Genomic DNA, 19766 nt, shown 5'->3' with positions numbered 1-19766 from the left:
TACTTGAGCACTCACTCTCTCCTTCTCTCATCTGTCTCTTCAACAGAGAGGCAATAATAAGTTGTCTGCCACAATTGGCAGTATGTTGTTGTTGTTTTTAAATGAGGCCATTATATTTTTTTTTGTTAAGCATTGGGTAAACTCACCAATGAAACCATGTAACTGCAAAACAAATTCACACTGTGACCACTCTCTTAAGTCATTAAGAGAGACTCCTAACTCTGGGAAATGAACAAGGCGTGGTGGAAAGGGAGGTGGGCGGGGGGTGGGGGTGACTGGGTGACGGGCACTGAGCGGGGCACTTGATGGGATGAGCACTGGGTGTTATGCTATATGTTGGCACATTGAACTCCAATAAAAAATAAAATTAAATTAAGTCATTAAAAATATTTTACTTAGAGTAACCAACAAGAATAACTCAGTAAATAACTCAGTCTAGCTAGCAAAATGGAATCATTTTCAGTAGTACTGAGAGAGAAAAGAGAAATATGATTTTAATTTGGGAAAATAAACTCTGTAGAGAGAATCATGTAAGACTTGTTTAATGCATCAATTTGTTTAGGAGAACATAGGATGAAACACAAATTTAATGAACACTTGGGGGACGCCTGGGTGGCTCAGTGGTTGAGTCTGCCTTTGGCTCAGGTCACAATCTCAGCCTGGGATGGAGTCCCACATTGGCTCACTGCAGGGAGCCTGCTTCTCCCTCTGCCTTTGTCTCTGCCCCCCTTTCTCTGTTCTCTCTTTTTAAAATTTATTTATTCACAAGAGAGACAGAGAGAGTGAGGCAGAGACAGCAGAGGGAGGGACAGCAGAGGGGGCCTGATGCAGGACTTGATCCCCGATCCCAGGATCACACCCTGAGCTAAAGGCAGAGACACTCAACTACTGAACCACCCAGGCATCTCTAAATAAATAAAATCTTTTTAAAAAATTAATACTTTGGAATTTGTTTAAAATATTCAGAGAAAAAAATATTTCAGGGTGACATCAGCTCTTATTTCTAATTTGTTGCATTCTAACAGAGACTTTTGTTCCCTGATATTATTTTGTTCAGAGAACATGTGGTTTTTATAAATTACAAATACCTGTTATTGATGTATATGTCTTCTATAAGAGAAATCCTTATATAATATGTTGCTGAATTAATAGCATCAAGTTTTTGTTTTGTCTTTTAAGTCCATTACATTCTTTCTGTGCTAGTATTGCCTCTCTTTGGTTATGGCATTGCTCTCTTGCAAATTCTAAATCCATTAGGTGGGCTGTAGGTCTCTATTTGTCATTGTCTTATTTCTGAGTCTTCCATTCACATGTTACTACTCAGGTGTTAGGGTGAGACATTAACAAAGAAAAAAGCCTATTCATATTGGGGTTTTTCTAGATTACACTCTTTTCTTTCATACTGACTCATGGTCCCTGCAAGGAGAGTAGCTGGCAAGTTTCATCATCATCATTGTAAATTGCACCTAGCTACACTAAGGAGGTTGTTGCCTTCTGTAGAGATGATAATTAAGTTTTTAGAAGCAGGCTCATAGTGGGCTCTGTGCTATTTCTTTGATGGTGTGTTTCAGGAACTATTTTATATATATATATTTTTAAATATTTATTTATTTATTCATGAGAGAGAGAGGCAGAGACACAGAGGGAGAAGCAGGCTCCATGCCAGGAGCCTGATGTGGGACTCAATCCCCGGACTCCAGGATCATGCCCTAGGCCAAAGGCAGGCACTGAACCGCTGAGCCACCCAGGGATCCCTTATTTTATATATTTTTAAATTGAGATACAACTGATTATATTAGTTTCAGGTGGACAAAATTATGATTCAGTATTTGTATACATTATGAAATGATGACCATAGTAATTCTAGTTACCATCCATCACCATACATAGGTACAAAATTTAAAAAAGTTTTTCTTGTGAGGGCTTTTAAAATTTATTCTCTTAGCAACTTTCAGATATGCACTACAATATGGTATTATTAACTAGAATCACCCTGCTGTACATTACATTCCATGGCTCACCTATTTTATAACTAGAAGTTAGTACCTTTTGACCCCCTTCATTCATCTCATCCACTCTTCCACTCCCCTCTTCCCTCTAGCAACCACCACTCTGTTCTCTGGATCTGTGAGCTTGGTTTTGTTTTGTTTATTTTTTATATTCAACATGTGAGATTATACAATATTTGTCTTCATCTGATTTATTTCACGTAGCACAGTGCCCTCAAGTTCTATCCATTTGTTACAAGTGACAAGATTCCATTATTTTTTATGGCTGAATAGTATTCTATTGTATATAAATGGAGCTATTTTATATTTTAAAGGACACATCATCCAAATCTTATAAACTCTCTCTGACCAAAGAGATTTTTTTTTTTAGATTTTTTTTTTTGACCAAAGAGATTTAAACAAAATCCTAGACTTTTCTTTTTTTTTTTAAGATTTTGAGAGAGTGAGCCGTGCATGTACATACATAAGATTGTGTCAGTTGGGTAAGGGGCAGAAGAAAAAGAGAGGGAGAAAGAGAGAGAGAGAGAGACTCTCAAGCAGACTCTGCACTGAGTACCAAGCCCAACTCAGGGCTGGATCTCACAACCCTGAGGTCATGACCTGAGCTAAAATCAAGAGTCGAATGCTCAACTGACTGAGCCACCTAGGAGCCCTCAAAATCCCAGAGTTTTTAATGCAGTTCAATTTAGAGAAATTTTTTAAATTTCCCCTCTATGTAGAGGAGTAATGAGTACCTAGTAGGTGCTCTATAATATTTGTGGAATGAATGAATGCAAGTCCCTGTGACCCATATGCTTCGGAGAACCCCCAAATGAGTGAGAACAGTCTCCAGTTGAATAGACCCCAAGTGAGGTGAGAGAGAGATGGGGATGCAGATGAGGACAGTTGCAAGCCTAGGGCAGATAGAGTTGTTCAACTTAAACTGCTCATTCCTCAGAACTCAGCTCAGCCATCATCCTCTGTAGAACCAGCCAAAACTGAATTCACCCCCTCTCTGTGCTCACAGAGCCTCATATGCATACTCCAATTATTCCTTCATTCGTCAAATGCCTACAGAGTGCCTTCTCTGTGTCCAGTGCTCTCAGCCCATGTGAGAAGCATACTTGACAGTGAATGACAAATATAACATCAAGTGGTGAGAAGTTCTACAAAGCAAACTAAAACTGAGTCAGATGACAGTGGTGGAGGGGGGAGTGGTAGCTAGATATGATGGTCAGGGAAGGCTTCTCTGGGGAGGTGAGATTTGAACAGAGTCTTGCATGGAGTGAGGGAGCAGACCATATTGATCTGTGGCTTCTTGCACTGTATCATCTGCTAGACTACCCAGAGGTTGGGGACTGATTGGATTTATTGTTGCACAGTAAGTGCTTAGTGTGTCCATGTGACGAAAACAAGAAGGGAAGTAGAACCTGGAGGGCAGAAGCAGATTGGCTGGTGGGGATAGGCGATGCTAGGATCATTCCTGCCCAAGGACTCAAGCCATTTGCCTCCTCTTTTCTTTTGAGCCATTTTTCAGTTTTTTCCTCCCACTGATCAGTTCCTTAAATGTTCTATTTTCTGGGCTGCATATTTCTCCTGGGAAATTTTTGAAAGATGAGGGGTACTGGTTTCTAATACTGTAGTACAGCATATTCCTGCTACTTCAGAGAAAAATTAATGAAATGACTTTTTTTTTTTCAGAGCCCTGTACTTGTCATTTCTAGTCCAGGCAGGAAAAATAGTGAACTTAACATAGCTGGACTTCTGGTATACTGTCAAAACTATCAGAATCATTATCTCCTTAAGAAGTGCCCTTGGGGCCTCCTGGGGGGCTCAGTTGGTTACGTGTCTGCCTTATGCTCAGGTCATGATCCCAGGGTCCTGGGATTGAGTTCCGTCTCTGGCACCCTGCTCAACAGGGAATCTGCTGCTCCCTCTCCCTCTGCCCCTTCCCACTGCTCCTATGCTCTCTCTCTCTCACTCTCTCAAATTAATAAATAAAATATTAAAAAATATACGTGCCCTGGGGACAGGAATTTGCTCCAGTACTTCTAAATCAGAATTACCAAGTTGAGACGTCTAAGGAGAAGCAAACATTTCTCTTTTTTTGAAAAATTTTGAAACTTTATTAAAACTCAGTTAATTAACATATAATGTATTATTGGTTTCAGAGGTAGAGTTTAGTGGTTCATCAGTCTTATAAAACACCCAGTGCTCATTGCATCGCGTGCCTTCCTTAATACTGTTCATCACCCGGTGAGCCCAACCCCCACTCTGCTCCCCTTCAGCGACCCTCATTTGTTTCCTATGATTGAGTCTCTTATGGTTTGTCTCCTCCTATAACTTCATCTTGTTTTATTTTTTCCTCTCTTTCCCTATGATCCTCTGTTTTGTTTCTTAAATTCCACATATGAATGAAATCATATGATGATTGTCTCTCTGATTAACTTAGTTAGCTTAGCATCATACTCTCTAGTTCCATCCACATCGTTGCAAATCGCAAAATTTCATTTTTTTGGGTGGCTGATTAGTAGTTCATTGTATACATATATCACATTTTCTTTATCCATTCATCTGTCGGTGGACATCTGGGCTCTTTCCAGTTTGGCTATTGTGGACATTGCTGAGAAGCAAACATTTCTTGATTTTAAGACATTCAAAAAAGAAAGATAATTTCTCCCCAGGTAAAAATTAATGGCTGAACCACAATGGGTATGAACCAGGTCTGAGAAATGTGGGAAGTCAGGTAGACTGTAAATAAATTCTGAAAATCCAGCCAAACTCTACAGCAGTGAAAAAGAATGGATTGCAGCTGCCCACAACCAGTGGGTGGATCTCAGGAACATAGTGTTGAGCAGCAAAAGGAAATTGTAAAAGAATATCAGCAGTATGACATTTATATTGAGTTCCCAGATGTGTAAAACCAGCATGTTTTCAAGAATATAAATGTGGTACATTATTAGAAAAGTAAGAAAATTGCAAATATAAAATGCAAAGTAATGATGGCTTCTGAGTGGGGCATAGGGGAGGGGGCCAGGAAGGGGTACACAGGAGATTCCAGCCTATTTATAATGTCTTTCTTTGGAGCTAGTTGTTAGGTGTGTGGGTATTTGTTATATCATCTTCATGTTGTATCATTCTTCATGTTATATCATTCTTCATACTTTTCCTATTTTATAAATATTTTTCGCATGCTCAATATTGAAGAAAGAAAAAAAAGAAACCCTTGAATTTTAAAATGGAGTCACACACAAAATAAATCCCAGAGTGACATTTTCAGCCTTCCCTCTGCAGACCAAGTGTGTTGGTCTTTAAAGCATACTGGAAGTGATGTGGCTTTGAACGGTGATTTAGTTAGTCCTTTTGAACCCCCCAACTAGAAACTCAGACAGGTCATGTGATAAATGGCTCTGACAGCACATTGTTCTCCTCCCGGATCTCAGATAAATTAAGCCACTGTTCGTGGCTGTGCATATTAATGGCATTGCTCTTTTAAGAGTTCAAGTTTATTTCCATTGTTTGCATTGTTGAGTACTTGTATGGGTTTTAGAAAACTAGCTTCAGCAACACTCTCAAAGATTTGGATGGAGCATAGCTTTCTTCTTGTAACCTAGAGAGAGGAAATGAAGTGTGGCCATGTGCGTTTACCCAGCCTGTCCCTGCCTCTGAGTTTTGGTGCTGCCTGTACTCCTAATTCTTCAGTGTAAAATGTTCTCTAATGGTTTCAGCTTTTTATAAATATACTCTAAGTCATTTTGGTCATTATGTTGGGGAATGTTTCAGTTACCTCTTGCTGTATCATAGTAATAAGCTACCCCCCAAAATATTTAGTAGCATAAAATAACAATTTGTTATTGATTCTCATAGCTCCATAACTTTGGCTTACCGGGAGGGTCTCTTTTGGGGTCTTTTGTGTGATTTTTCTGAGGTTTGACTTGGGTTCATCTGGTGGTTCTCATCTGGGGTCTTCCACCATAGGTTCAATGTCACTTGGGGCTGTAGTTAATGTAGGTCTTGACTGAGCTGAAAGTCTGAGATAAACCATTCACCTGGATGCCAGTTAATGCTGGCTGTTGGCTGGAGCTTGGTGGGGGCTGGGAACCAGAATAGAATGCCTACACATAGCCTCTCCATATGACTTGGGTATCTCACAGCATGGCACTGAGTTCTAAGAGGCAGTGTTCCCAAGAACAAACAGGAAGTAGAAGTTGCCAGGCCAGTTAAGTACTGTGCCATGAATTGGCACAGCATTCCTTCTTTGCTGTGTTTTATTGATCAAAGCAGTCCAGCCAACCCAGACTCGGTGGGATGGAAAAAGAAACTCAAAAGATCGTGTGGGGTCAGATAAGATTTTGTTGTGGCCATCTTTGGAAAATACAGTCTGCCGAAGATGATCACTTTGAGAGCTCATACCTGAGCTCAGTTTGTGTCAGCCTAGATTAACTTCATCATGCATTTTGAGAAACAAAACAGATTTTGTTTGTCATCAGGAGAAAAAAATAAGACCAGGCTGTCAGCATGGCCCAAAATAAGTACCTCCCACTCAGAATCATGGACTCATGGAGCCAAGCGATTCCTCTAGTGGTTGAGGACCTTTAATTAATCATTACTGAGCATCATTGACTACATTTCCCTGGTGCATATATGATGTGGTTACCCCTGCCTACAGATGAACATCTATACTGGATCAGGGTCTCTATTGACAGGCTGGCTGTTGTTTTTGCCACCACCATTTTTTCTCAGATAGACTTTTACATTCTTTTTTTTAAAGATTTTATTTATTTATTTATTCATTCATTCATTCATTCATTCATATGAGAGAGAGAGAGAGAGAGAGAGAGAGAGGCAGAGACATAGGCAGAGGGAGAAGCAGGCTCCATGCAGGGAGCCTAACACAGGACTCGATCCCAGGTCTTCAGGATCACACCCTGGGTGGAAGGCGGCGCTAAACTGCTGAGCCACCCAGGCTGCCCAGACTTTAACATTCTTATATGAAAATTTTCTTGAAAAGGATAATTAAAAATGTTAAGTTATGCTCCCTCCTCATAGCAGACTTATACGTTCACAGTACAGTTTATAGTCCTGTATTTTTTCAGTTTTACTAGAGGATAATTTGAGTTTAGACGTTTAGACTTTTTTTTTTTAGTTTTGACCAATTTTTAAGAGCCTTTTTTATTTTTAATTTTTTTAACATTTTATTTATTTGAAAGGGAGCATGAGTGAGGGGAATGGCTGAGGGAGAGGAAAAAGCAAGGCACCACACTGAGCAAGGAGTCCATCTCAGGGCTTGATCCCAGGACCCTGAGATCATCACCTGAACCAAAGGGAGACCCTTAACTGATTGAGTCACTCAGGTGCCCCCAAAGCCTTTTAATTTTTAAGTCCTTTCAGCTGTACAGAAGAATTTCAAGACTAGACCAAAGATGTTTAGTCATATTTGCTTCATCTTTCCCATCCCCCCACATACTTTCATTCACTCTGTATAGACAAACTCACACACAGAGATTTTTCCCAGAGCCATATAAGAGTAGGTCAAAGACATCACGACCTTTTATCCCTAGGAATGAAGACATTCTTTTTGTGTAACCACAATACGATTGTGAAAATTAGAAAATTTATTTTTGACATGTTACTGTTACTTAATTTACAGTCTATGTGCAACTTTTGCTAACTGTCTCAGCGAGATTCTTTATAGCATTTTCCCCCCAGTCTGGGATCCAACCCTGGCTCCCACATTGCATTTGGTTGTTTTGTCTTCTTGGTCTCCTTTAACTTTGAACAGTTCTTCAGCCTTTCTTCTTCATGACCTTGACATTTTTAAAGAGTACAGGCCAGATATTTTGGGGAGTGTCCATCAATTTGGGTCATGATTAGACTCAAGTTATGCATTTGAGGCAAGAATCCCACAGAAGACATGTTGATTTCTTCTCAGTGCATCGTATCAGGAGGCCATGGTGTCAGGTTGTTTCATTAACTAGTGATGATAACTTTGACCACTGGGTTAAGGTGGTAGCCACAAGTTTCTCTGGTATAGAATTGCTTTTTCCTCTCTGGAAAGTAATAAACTCTGACCATGAACATTGACTTATCAAAATGTTGGCCACGCTGTGCTGATAAAGAGGCCACAGACCCCTCCCATTATGTGGATAGGCTCTGTTCACTTGCCTGGAGTCAAGTGGCTTTAGAGAAACAAACTAGATTCCAAGATGGGGAGGAAAATAGTCCTTTGGGTTCTGCTTTGCAGTAAACTCACATCCAGAAGTGTGACAACCCTCTCTCAAACTTATTCTTGCTGCTCTACTTACAGAGGGGTTTGCTCATTCTTTCCTACCAGTCATGGAACCTCAGAATGTTATATAATCCTGCCTTGTGCACTAGAAGACCTGTCTCTACCACCCTAGCAAAATATGTGAATCCCCTCTGTTAAATCTTTAATCATTGGAGGAGGTATTGAACTTTTAAAAATTAAAATGGAAAACCTAAGGGCACCTGGGTGGCTCAGTTGGTAAAGTGTTTGCCTTCAGCTCAGATCATGATCTCGGGGTCCTGGGATCCAGCCCTGTGTTGGGCTCCCTGCTCAGCCAGAAGTCGGCTTCTCCTGTCTCTGCTCATGCTTGATTGTGCTCACTCGTGCACTTGCTCTCTCTCTCTCAAATAAATTAATAAAATTTTTTAAAAAATAAAATGGGAAACCTATAAAAAAACAAGATGAAGAATCAAATAATTTGAGGGCCAGCTTTGGCTGTCTTATCTGGTAGCACCTCTTGGGAAAGATCCTTTAAATGCTTAGGTCTCAGATACAAGTAATATCCACCTACCTCACTGGATCATTGTGGCAGGCAAATAGATACTTTTTATGTAGATGAGAAAGTACTTCTCTGTGAAAGCACAATAAGTTCCCCTGATAAATTCATGTTTAATTTCTTTCATCAGTTAAAGATACCTGTTTTAAGAAATTGCAAAAAAAATAACTTTGCCAGACTTTGTTTGGTTTGTAGTAGTGTGAGCAGAGCTGATCAGAGAGCCTTGGAGCCTGCCAGACCAATATCCCCTGGTTCAGGATGCTTGTGCTTAGCATCTCTTGCAGTCCTAAATCCCTGTAGAAAAGTGGCAAGACAGAATGAGCAGAAAACTACATAAATGGGGGTTAATAGGGAATTTTTAAGATTGTATTCTGTATTTTGGTTGCTGTTGCTTGCTATTTAAAAAAATCAATGATGCCTACACTTTTCTAAAAGTTGTGTTTGTGCATGCATGCGTGTGTGTGTGTGTGTGTGTGTGTGTGTTTACAATTCTGTATATTGAACAGGGGCTGGAGTAGGGCAATGTAAACAGACTGCTTAATACAGTGAGTTTATCCTTACATGTAAGGTAGAAATTAGTTTGAGATGCATGCTTCTAGGTAATTAGCCCAGTTGTATTTAGAATAGAACCTCTCAGTCTGTGGTGTGAACAGAACCATTGCATGACTTTTCTGTTGAAGCAGGGCTGCTCAGGGCTGAGCTGACCTGAGGCTGTCAGACCTCCCCCATCCAGACCTTTCCAGCTTTTTCTCCCTAGGATTGTAATTTTTTTTAAGATTTTATTTACTTATTCATGAGAGATACAGAGAAAGAGAGAGAGGCAGAGACACAGGCAGAGGGAGAAGCAGGCTTCATGCAGGGAGCCCGAGGTAGGACTCGATCCCGGGACTCCAGGATCAGGCCCTGGGCCGAAGGCAGATGCTCACGCAATTGCTGAGAGCCACCCAGGTGTCCCCCCAGGATTGTAATTCAGCCATGCATTTCCATCTACAGGTTCCAGGCACACTGATTGAGGGTGTGACTTCATCGCATTACATTCTCTTCTGATAGTGAGCCATTTAAACCAGCCCCAGGGGTACATCAGGATCCAGATGCAGGCTTTCTGCCTGCTAAGGAGACTAGAATGGATTGGGCCTGCAGCCAGTTCAGGTTTCTTACTTACTCCCTCAATTCCATCCCTGGGGACCCTCATGGTGGGAGTCATATCTGCAGAAGAGCTTCTTATCCATCTCATCATTCACTGGCAGAGACACCAGCACAGTGAAGACCCCCTTGGGTAGAGCCCACCTCTTCAGGCACTGCTCAGAGAAGCTCAGAGTGTGTGCTTTCTGTAGGCAAGTCCCAGAGAGAATGTGGTTGGACTGGGCTGTGTGAGTCCAGCACCTTTGCTCAGTCTCACCAGCTGTGAAGAATCCAGCTGTGACTCTGTCAAAATATATAAGCCACTAATAGTTACCTCTCAAGCTAAGGCTCTCAGGAAGCCCATAGTTGTGCCTTGGGGTGACTGTGGGGATTAAGACACTGTCTATCCAACCATAGTAGCTCTATTCTTATCTGCTTTATACAGGTAGAATGTATGTGGAGGTAGCTGTATGTATGTGTCACTCAGGTGGTTCTCACCTGGGATGACCTTGTCCCTGAGGGGACATTTGACAGTGTCTAGAAACATTTTGGGTTGTTGCAACCAGGAGTTGAGGGTGGTGATAGCTATTGGTATCTGGTAGGTTGAGGCCAGGGATGCTGCTAAACATCCTACATGCATAGGACAGCCTTAAAATAAAGAATGGTTCAGACCCAAATGTCAGTAACAGGGTTGAAAATCCCTGGTACACATGGATATGGAGAGGACAGGATACTGTGCATGCATGGCTCTTTGGTGTGTATGCGAGAGAGTCTAGGAACAAATTTAGAAAATCAAGGTTAAAGGGTACAATTGGAAAGAAATACCTGCTATAAACAATAGCCAAACTGTGGAAGGAGCCTCGGTGTCCACCGAAAGATAAATGGATAAAGAAGATGTGGTCTATGTATACAATGGAATATTCCTCAGCCATTAGAAACGACAAATACTCACTATTTGCTTCAATCAATGTGGATGGAACTGGAGGGTATTATGCTGAGTGAAGTAAGTCATTCAGAGAAGGACAAACATTGTATAGTCTCATTCATTTGGGGAATATAAAAAATAGTGAAAGGGAATAAAGGGGAAAGGAGAGAAAATGAGTGGGAAGTATCAGTGAGGGTGACAGAACATGAAAGACACCTAACTCTGGGAAACGAACAAGGGGAAGGGGAGGTGGGCGGGGGGCTGGGGTGACTGGGTGACTGGCATTGAGGAGGGCACTTAACGGGATGAGTACTGGGTGTTATGCTATATGTTGGCAAATATCTCTCTCTCTCTCTCTCCATATATATATATATAAATCAATCATTGCCATTTAAAAAAAAAAGGAAAGAAATACTGGTTGCTGAGAAGTCCCTTAGGAATCGTGAGCCTGAGTCAGCTGAGCCCAAGGACAGACTGAGAACAGTCTATAGTGGGGAGGCACCATCCATGTGGCCAAGTTGTTGCAGAGGTTCTGTGTGGCTCCAAGCCTATAGGATGATGGCACAGGGAAGTTGGTATGGCCAGTATGAAACCATTCTTTCTGGGGCCAGAGCTGTCCGTCTGGGGAGCAGACTGTTCGAAGGGGCAGACAGCCTACCATGGATGTGAGATCTGGACTGATTCTTTATTAGTAAAATACCAGATGCTGAAACAGCAAATTTTAAAAATTCGAATCAGATTCAAGTTGTATTCATTGGGTCGAGTATGACACCATTATGTGGCCCTTGGTCTGGCTTTTTTTTTTTAAGATTTATTTATTTATTCATGAGAGAGAGAGGGGGGGGGGCAGGCACGCAGAGACACAGGCGGAGAGAGAAGCAGGCTCCATGCCAGGAGCCTGACACGGGACTCAATCCCGGGACTCCAGGATCGCGCCCTGGGCCAAAGGCAGGCGCCAAACTGCTGAGCCACCCAGGGATCCCCCTTGGTCTGGCTTTAAGACAAAGTGTTTTCTTGGGCATTTATAGCTGGCCTTTAAGCATGAGAGCATCATTGGAAAACTGGCCTGCATTTTACCTAATCCACATAACACTTGATGATTATTTTTTAGCTCAAGGCCAAGTATAATAGTGATTTGATCATACTTTTTCCTTACCATCAGAACCTGATTAGGTAACTCTTAATCCTGTGGTGATATATTGGCCTTTAGTATTATGTCAAGTTACTTTTTTTTTTTTGCTGTTTTCATAGATCAAAAACAGTTGAATATTGGAAACTTCATATGGTTCAACCTGCTATACAGGATTGAGACTGATATTTTGTAATTTATGTACAGATTACTTCTTTCTGAAGGAACTCTGCAAATGCTTCTTTCCTGTGCAGACTTCTGGGTAAACTCAGCTTCTGAAGCTAGCTTGTTACCTGTATCCTCAACACCTAGCACTCACCAGGAGCCAAGCCTAGACCAGTGTACTTATGATGGACCTTTTTTCAACATAAGACAGGCTCCGGCATTTTAACAAAGCAGTATTTCCCTGAGTGACAGTAGGCTTGTTCTCAGCTTTCACGTCTTCCCAGTAGCAGGACAGATTCTTTTAAATCTTAAGAAACAAAACAAAGAAAAAAAAAAAGAAAAAAGAAACAAAACAAAAAAAAGACAACTCTACCTCCTCTCCCCACCCTTTGCCTGAGTTTGTTCCTCAGCATACGAAAAGGAACTGGATATCAGTCATACTTTAGTAAAGAGTAATTTTTTTTTTTTAAAAAAAAAGGGAACCAGGGGGGCAGCCCCGGTGGCTCAGCGGTTTAGTGCCGCCTTCAGCCCAGGGTGTGATCCTGGAGACCCGGGATTGAGTCCCACATTAGGCATCCTGCATGGAGCCTGTTTCTCCCTCAGCCTGTGTCTCTGCCTCTCTTTCTCTGTATCTCTCATGAATAAATAAATAAAATCTTAAAAAAAAGGGAACCAGGGACCTTAAAGACATTGTGTTGAGTGAAATTATTTCAGCTTTTTTGGAACCATGCCTCTTAGGAACAGAGAGAAGGTTCTGTGATCAGTCCCAGTAATCATCTGCTGGTGTGCTTTTGGTTTTCCAGGGCAACTTCAAAAGCATATCCACAGTCTCCAAAGAATATGAAGCCGCCATACCCAGGGTCTCCTGTGAAGTACCGCTTACCCACCTTTCCCAACCAGGAAACACCGAAGAGGAAAGCAGAGAAAGAGAAGAGCAATAAGGAAAGGGAAAGTGTCCTGGCTCAGCAGGCAGCTGGCCTGCATGGAGAAGAAGCCCCAGAGAAGCATGTGGTAGACAAACATGTCACTGAGAAGCATGTGGTCACAGGAGGGAAGGCCGAGAGCAGTGGAGGTATGCTGCCCCCAGGCCGTGACTTTTACATATTGTTTCTCTCTTTGCCCGATCCATGTGGGAGTCTCATGTTTGGGAGGAAAGAAGGAAAGGAGATTTTTCCCTCTGACAACTTCATGCCCTCATGCTGTTTTCTCAGGCTTGCACGTTGCCCCTGATGCTTCCCCTTGGTCTCCTATGGATCCCTTGGAGGAGGGATTGACACTGGTCATGGCTTTGGAATTTCATGGGGGTGTTGAGCTGCATCCAGCCAGAATCAGCACTTCCCACAGAGAAGGTCTTCCTTTAGACCTTCAAGCTTTTATGCTAGATGCAGTGAGTTCACCCAGATGGGCACTGTGGTGGTGGTTCCTGTGGGTCATGCTAGCCACCCTGTCTCTTCTCTTCACCTTTCCACTACCCTCCACTGGGAAATGCATTCACAGGGTCACAGCCATCCTGCTGCAACCTCTCTGCTCAGTGGCTAATCGTACCTCTCCCAGCAGCATTTCCCATCACCCACTGAGTTGGACTTTTTGTTTCTAAGTGGCAGCTACCCATGTGAGTACAATCAGTATTTCATTTCCCATGATCTTTTCCTCTCATATAACCTCAGGGAAGCACACAGCAGGCACCACTGATGCTGGAGAGGCTGCGAAGATCCTGGCTGAAAAGAGACGACAAGCCCGGCTACAGAAGGAGCAGGAGGAGCAGGAACGGCTGGAGAAAGAAGAACAGGACAGGTGTGGGGGCTGCTCAGAGTTTTGTTACCATCTCATATAAAAAGCTATGGTAGAAAGAGCAGCTCTCCTTTTTTAGAGTTTGAATTATTGATAAAAACTTGGCAGAAATACAGGTCGGTATGGCAGGTGTTCGGGAGACTGTGTCTTCTACTAGATGAAATTAACAGTGATGAAATGTTGCCCTTTTAAGACTACCTGGAAACTCATAGCTCCTGGATCTAAATGTTACCAATAACTTCCCATTCTTCCCTTGGACTCTAGGACCAGCCAGGCCTCATAGAGCTATCAGGGGAGTTTGAGCATTGCTCATGGAATGAGGTTCTCCCTGAGGACAGGAGGTTCCAAAGGTAGAGATCTTGGTTCTGCTTCCCAAATCATGTTTTTTCCTTAAATTTTCCTAACTTACACCCCCAGGTGAGAAGGAGGAAGGTTGAACAAAGGCCCCTAGATAAGGTGGAAGCTGATGTCATTGTCCACAAGCAACAAGGTACAGGGACTCCAAACCTGGAGCACAACAGAAGACATCATGGTAGTGGTCCTTAAATATGGGAGGGGGTGTCAGTACCATCCAGGGAATGCAATGAAAATACACAGACCTAGGCCCCATCCTGTTTTAATAGCTCACCAAAGTGTGAGAACCACCATGTTGTTAGTACAGGACACTTTGGTCAAAGTACAGATAGTTCTGCCTTTTCTGATCTTTGTATTCAGAAAAGAATGCATGTTGAAGGACAAGCTAGATTTTATCATTAAATTGATAAAGAAGCTTTCAGGGTAATCACACAGTGCAGTCCAATATATTTAGGGAATTAACTTGACAGGAAGCAAGCCATGCCACAGCACTTCAAGACTGGTACGGAATTTAGAGTGATAAATAATATAGGATTGCCTTGATCCTTAAGTGACCTTGGTAAGTCTTTTGTGGTCTTTAATTACAGGTTTGCTGATTTTTTTTTCTAAAGACGGGCAGTAGGTCTTGTCCCTTTTTCAAGTTCTGTACTTCTCTGATGATTTTCCCACCTCCAGCCCTCTGGTCAACAGTGACAGATCTTTTTGTTGAGTAGTGTGTTTGGGCTGGTTTGAGTGGGCCATAAGATTATGGAAAGAGGTCACAGGAGGTTAAGATGAATCACAGGACCTCAAATGACAGGCCTTGGTGATTGCAAGTTCTGGGCAGGTAAGTAACATGATTGTGGCTGTATGCTTAGGAAGGTGAAGTTCTTTACCTTCCAGCAATCACCCTCTCTCTCTCACACATTTCCTACACAGCCCAGCTCCTGAAAGACTTGATTGTATTTTCTGTCTTTATTTCTTCGACTCATGTTCATATCTCACACTCACCATTCCTCCAAATTGCCAGACTCCTAATCCATTTCTTTGTTGACTTTGGCCTTATCAAGCTTGCCCTTGCTTCTTTGACCTCTCCTCCTCAGTCTCCTCTGTCCACCTCCCATCCCCTCACATGTTGCCTTGACTCCTAACCCTAAGTCCTAGGCCAGTTTCACCTGACAAGCTCTCCATGAGCAGTGGTGCTCCCTCCTGTTTGACCATTTTCCTCTGGCTTCAAAAGATTTGGGGCTCACATTTCACATAAAAGTTTCATGGTAAGCATTTGATGCACTAAACCAACTCTACTCTCATCTCCCCTTCTACCCTCATTTTCCCTTTGCCTCATTTACCATCTGTTTCTGAAGCTAATTTCATATTGTTTTGTAAACCTTTAATACTTCCTGGTACAAGGGAAGCACTAAATAACACATGCATGCTGGTGACCTCTGAATCTGTGCCTATGGCCCAGTCTCTTGCTAGAGCTGTACTGTCTACTACTATAGCCGTCTGTTCCCATGTGACTACCAAAATGCAAATTTACTAAAATTAAGCAAAATTCAGTTCCTCAGCTGTACTAGTCACATTTCTAGTGTTCAATAGCTACATGGCTAGTAGCTATCATATTGGTTAACACAAATTTATAGAACATTTCCTTCATCACTGAAAGTTCTCCTGGATAACACTGGTCTAGAACCTAGAGGCCATATCCCAGTTGCCTTATGCTTTACTTTGAGTGTATCTCAAATGCATCTCAAATTCAGTGTGTCCAGAGCAGGTCCAGAGAGAAGGTGCTGAAGGACAAGATGAAAACATATCAAAGAATGGCAAGTTCAGGATGTTGAAGATTAAGCTTTTGTTTTTAATGAAAACTTTTAAACACACAAGGAAGAGCGAATAGTGCAACCCGCATTTTTGTTCACAGATTGAATAGTTCAAGGCTGAGCACGTGTCAGGGATGTGGTGCAAGTACAAGAGGGGCCAGGGGCTGGAGGATGAGAGATGGGGTCATTACATAAAGACACACATGAAAGGCCATTGACAGGGATACGGGATGCATCTACCATATGCATATGCTAAATGATGACCATGATGCATAGTTTTTTGGTACTTTCTACCTGGTAAGGAAAGGAGATGGGTTTGGAGTAGGTGACAGGAATTAAGACAGAGGGGTGATAGAATTGCACATGGCTCTTGTGAACTCCAGACCCATGGTAAAGATGGCAAGGGCAAGGAGGTAGGGCAGCTTGTAACAGCAGCACTGAAGCAGTGACCAAATCCATGTTCTCTGGTTTCTTAAGCAGGTAGAGAAAGAATATTCATCCTTGGAGAGTATATTGAGGGACTCAGTTTCACATAGGAAGCTAGTTTTGACCTACTTTGGGAGAAATGGAGTATGGTTAATGGAGAGTATTTTGTGTATAACAGAAGGGACAAGCAGGTACCCATGGGCTTTGTGGGGAGGAATGTGTGTTGTACTTACATTGATGATGAGAATTAGGGAGACTTATAGGCCAAGAGGATGTGTTCCTCTGTGTGTGTGTGCGCGCGTGTGTGTGCGCTTTAGGCACCTCTGAAGTCCTTATGGTAAAACAGAAGAAACAATGGCATTTCAGATCCTGAAGATGAAGATAAAGGTGAAGTAGCTTGTACATTAATTCATATACAATATATATCTTTTGTGTATTAACTTCTCAGAGATAGTCAAAACCATCTTGTCAAATGAGGGATAAGAACTAAAACAGTGCTCTGAATCAATCTTTGGATAAGTTTTGTTATCGACACACCCATTTTGTTAATCTTGTGTTAAACATATTTGGTCTTTCATTGAGAAATCTAAGTGGGGTTTCTTTCTGATTAGGCCCCATAATGCTCTTGTCCAGAGTTCTCTAGAATGTTTGTTAATAATTTCATTTGTTCCAGCAATGGAACAAATTTTTTTTTATTTATTTTTCATTTTTTAATTTTTTAAATTTTTTTTAATTTTTATTTTTTAAAGATTTTATTTTTTTATTTTTTTAAAGATTTTATTTATTTATTCATGACAGAGAAAGAGAGAGAGGCAGAGATACAGGCAGAGGGAGAAGCAGGCTCCATGCAGGGAGCCTGATGTGGGACTTGATCCTGGGTCTCCAGGATCACACCCCTAGCTGAAGTTCGCACTAAACCGCTGGGCCACCAGGGCTGCCCCAGCAATGCTTTTAGACACTGCAACTTTTGCTAATGTAGGATATATTGTGTACTATTAGTCTTGGGCTAATGTCTTTCAGTGTTTCTGTACCTGTGTATTTCTTTGGTGATATATAGGCCAGCTGCCTCTACAGTTCCTGCAAGACAGAAGGATATTTTTTTAAGTCCTGATATTTTGGTAGGGAGGGCAGAGGGAGAGAGAGAATCTTTTAAAGTTTTTATTTATTAGAGAGCACAAGCAGGGAGAGGGGCAGAGGGAGATGCAGACTCCCCACTGAGCAGGGAGCCCCACATGTGGCTGGACCCCAGGAACCTGGGATCACGACCCAAGCTGAAGGCAGATGCTTAACCGACACCCACCCAGGCACCCCAGGTGCACTCTTGATCTTGCCCATATATCACATTGCCATTCAGTACACACTGCAAGATGAATATGATTACTTAATCTTTTCATAGTTGAGGAAAGTGACACACTTGTGAGCCGGAAAAATGTTAGAAATGTAAGAACAAGCACTTACACTTTTATAGGGTTTCCTCTCACTGCTTAGAGCTCTTTATCATTCTATTATCAACCACTCATCTGTGGATGAAAAATGCCTAAATATCATTTAATTTTCATAAAGCAAATAATAAAAGATTCTTTAACACTTTATTTGTTTAAGATTTATTTACTTATTTTAGCATGAGTGGGAAGAAGGGCAGAGGGAGAGAGTGAGATAATCAGCAGACTCCCTACTGAGTGTAGAGCCTGATGTGACACTCTTGTCTCACCACCCTGAGATCGTGACCTGAGCCAAAATCAAGAGTTAGATACTTAACTGACTGAGCCACACAGGCACCCCCAAAAGAGATTTTTTAAGATTGGTAAAACAAATGAGAAATAGATGTGGTTTTTGTTTGTTTTAAATATTTTATTTATTCATGAGAGACAGAGAGAGAGGCAGAGACATAGAGGGAGAAGCAGACTCCCTACAGGGAGCCCGATGTGGGACTTGACCCCTGGACCTGGGATCATGCCCTGAGCCAAAGGCAGACGCTCAACCATTGAGCCACCCAGGCATCCCAAGAAATAGATATTTTAATTTCTATATTAAATATAAGAGTTCTGTTTAGCATTTTCTTTCTCTTTCCACTTGCTACTTCAGAAGTCACAGAGCAATTGGAACCCAAAGTAAACTTTTTGAGCTCATAGTCACTACTCTTAAATTGCCAACTGCCATAGTTGTAGCCATTGAGACACTTGTAGGTTTTTTTCTAGTTTCAGATAGTTTTAAGTAGTTACTTCACTTAGTTTTTTAAAAGAATTGTCATTAAGGGGGATCCCTGGGTGGCGCAGTGGTTTAGCGCCTGCCTTTGGCCCAGGGCATGATCCTGGAGACCCGGGATCAAATCCCACGTCGGGCTCCCGGTGCATGGAGCCTGCTTCTCCCTCTGCCTGTGTCTCTGCCTCTCTCTCTCTCTCTCTCTCTCTCTCTCTCTCTCTCTTTCTCTCTCTCTCTCTCTCTCTGTGACTATCATAAATAAATAAAAATTTTAAAAAAAATTGTCATTAAGTAAGAATGATGGGGCTGTGGTCATTTGTAGGTTGACTAGGAAACATTTGTGTCTTCATTAGCATATGTTCACAAATTAATACATCATTACTCTTGGTATTAACAGAATTTAAAGTCAACTCGTGTGTGTGTGTGTGTGTGTGTGTGTGTGTGTGTGTGTGTATTTTATTTTTTTGGTAAATGTATGGCTTTCCAGGAAGGATGAGTCAGTTTCTTGAGTGGATACTAATTCAAGTGCACATGTCTGTAACTATGTTGTGCCTTATGTTCTCCTGTCAGCACACACAGTTCTTTAGCAGTTTGGCTTTTGAGCATGTCATCATCTCCTAACAACAGTTATGTTCTCAAAAGGCTGGAGAGAGAGGAATTGAAAAGAAAGGCAGAGGAGGAAAGACTTCGCCTAGAAGAGGAAGCCCGTAAGCAGGAAGAAGAAAAGAAGCGGCAGGAAGAGGAAGAAAAAAGAAAGGCAGAAGAGGAGGCTAAGAGAAAGGCCAAGGAGGAGCTGTTACTTAAAGAAGAGCAAGAAAAGGAAAAACAAGAAAAGGAGAAGCAAGAAAAAGCCATGATTGAAAAGCAGGTACTGTATGACTCTTCATATGGACTCTCCTTAAGGGGTTTAGTTAGTATTAGGTAAAATTAGTTAAATTTGAATGACTCATAATACTTACTTGAAGTTTTTTCTTAAACTAACAAGACTGGTTATTAAGTATGAGTTACTTTGGGCAATAAAAGTGAATTTTGTAATGTTTGCTGTATGTCAGTTCACATTCC

At 41.8% G+C, this 19766-nt stretch overlaps 1 protein-coding gene across 2 annotated transcripts in view; it reads left to right on the top strand.

The window, feature by feature from the left end:
• MAP7D2 (MAP7 domain containing 2) overlaps positions 1-19766 on the top strand; it is a 103208-nt gene that overhangs the window by 72548 nt on the left and 10894 nt on the right. For both annotated transcript variants that reach the window (XM_055338694.1, XM_055338693.1), the window contains 3 exons: positions 12936-13204; positions 13800-13926; positions 19347-19572. In XM_055338694.1, coding sequence (XP_055194669.1) covers positions 12936-13204; positions 13800-13926; positions 19347-19572 — 622 coding nt within the window. The remainder of the gene's footprint in view (positions 1-12935; positions 13205-13799; positions 13927-19346; positions 19573-19766) is intronic.

This window comes from Nyctereutes procyonoides, unplaced genomic scaffold (genome assembly GCF_905146905.1).
Source record: "Nyctereutes procyonoides isolate TBG_1078 unplaced genomic scaffold, NYPRO_anot_genome, whole genome shotgun sequence".
NCBI classification, from domain to species: domain Eukaryota; kingdom Metazoa; phylum Chordata; class Mammalia; order Carnivora; family Canidae; genus Nyctereutes; species Nyctereutes procyonoides.
The sequence above is the reverse complement of the archived record's forward strand: the minus strand, read 5'-3'. Positions and strand labels throughout refer to the sequence as shown.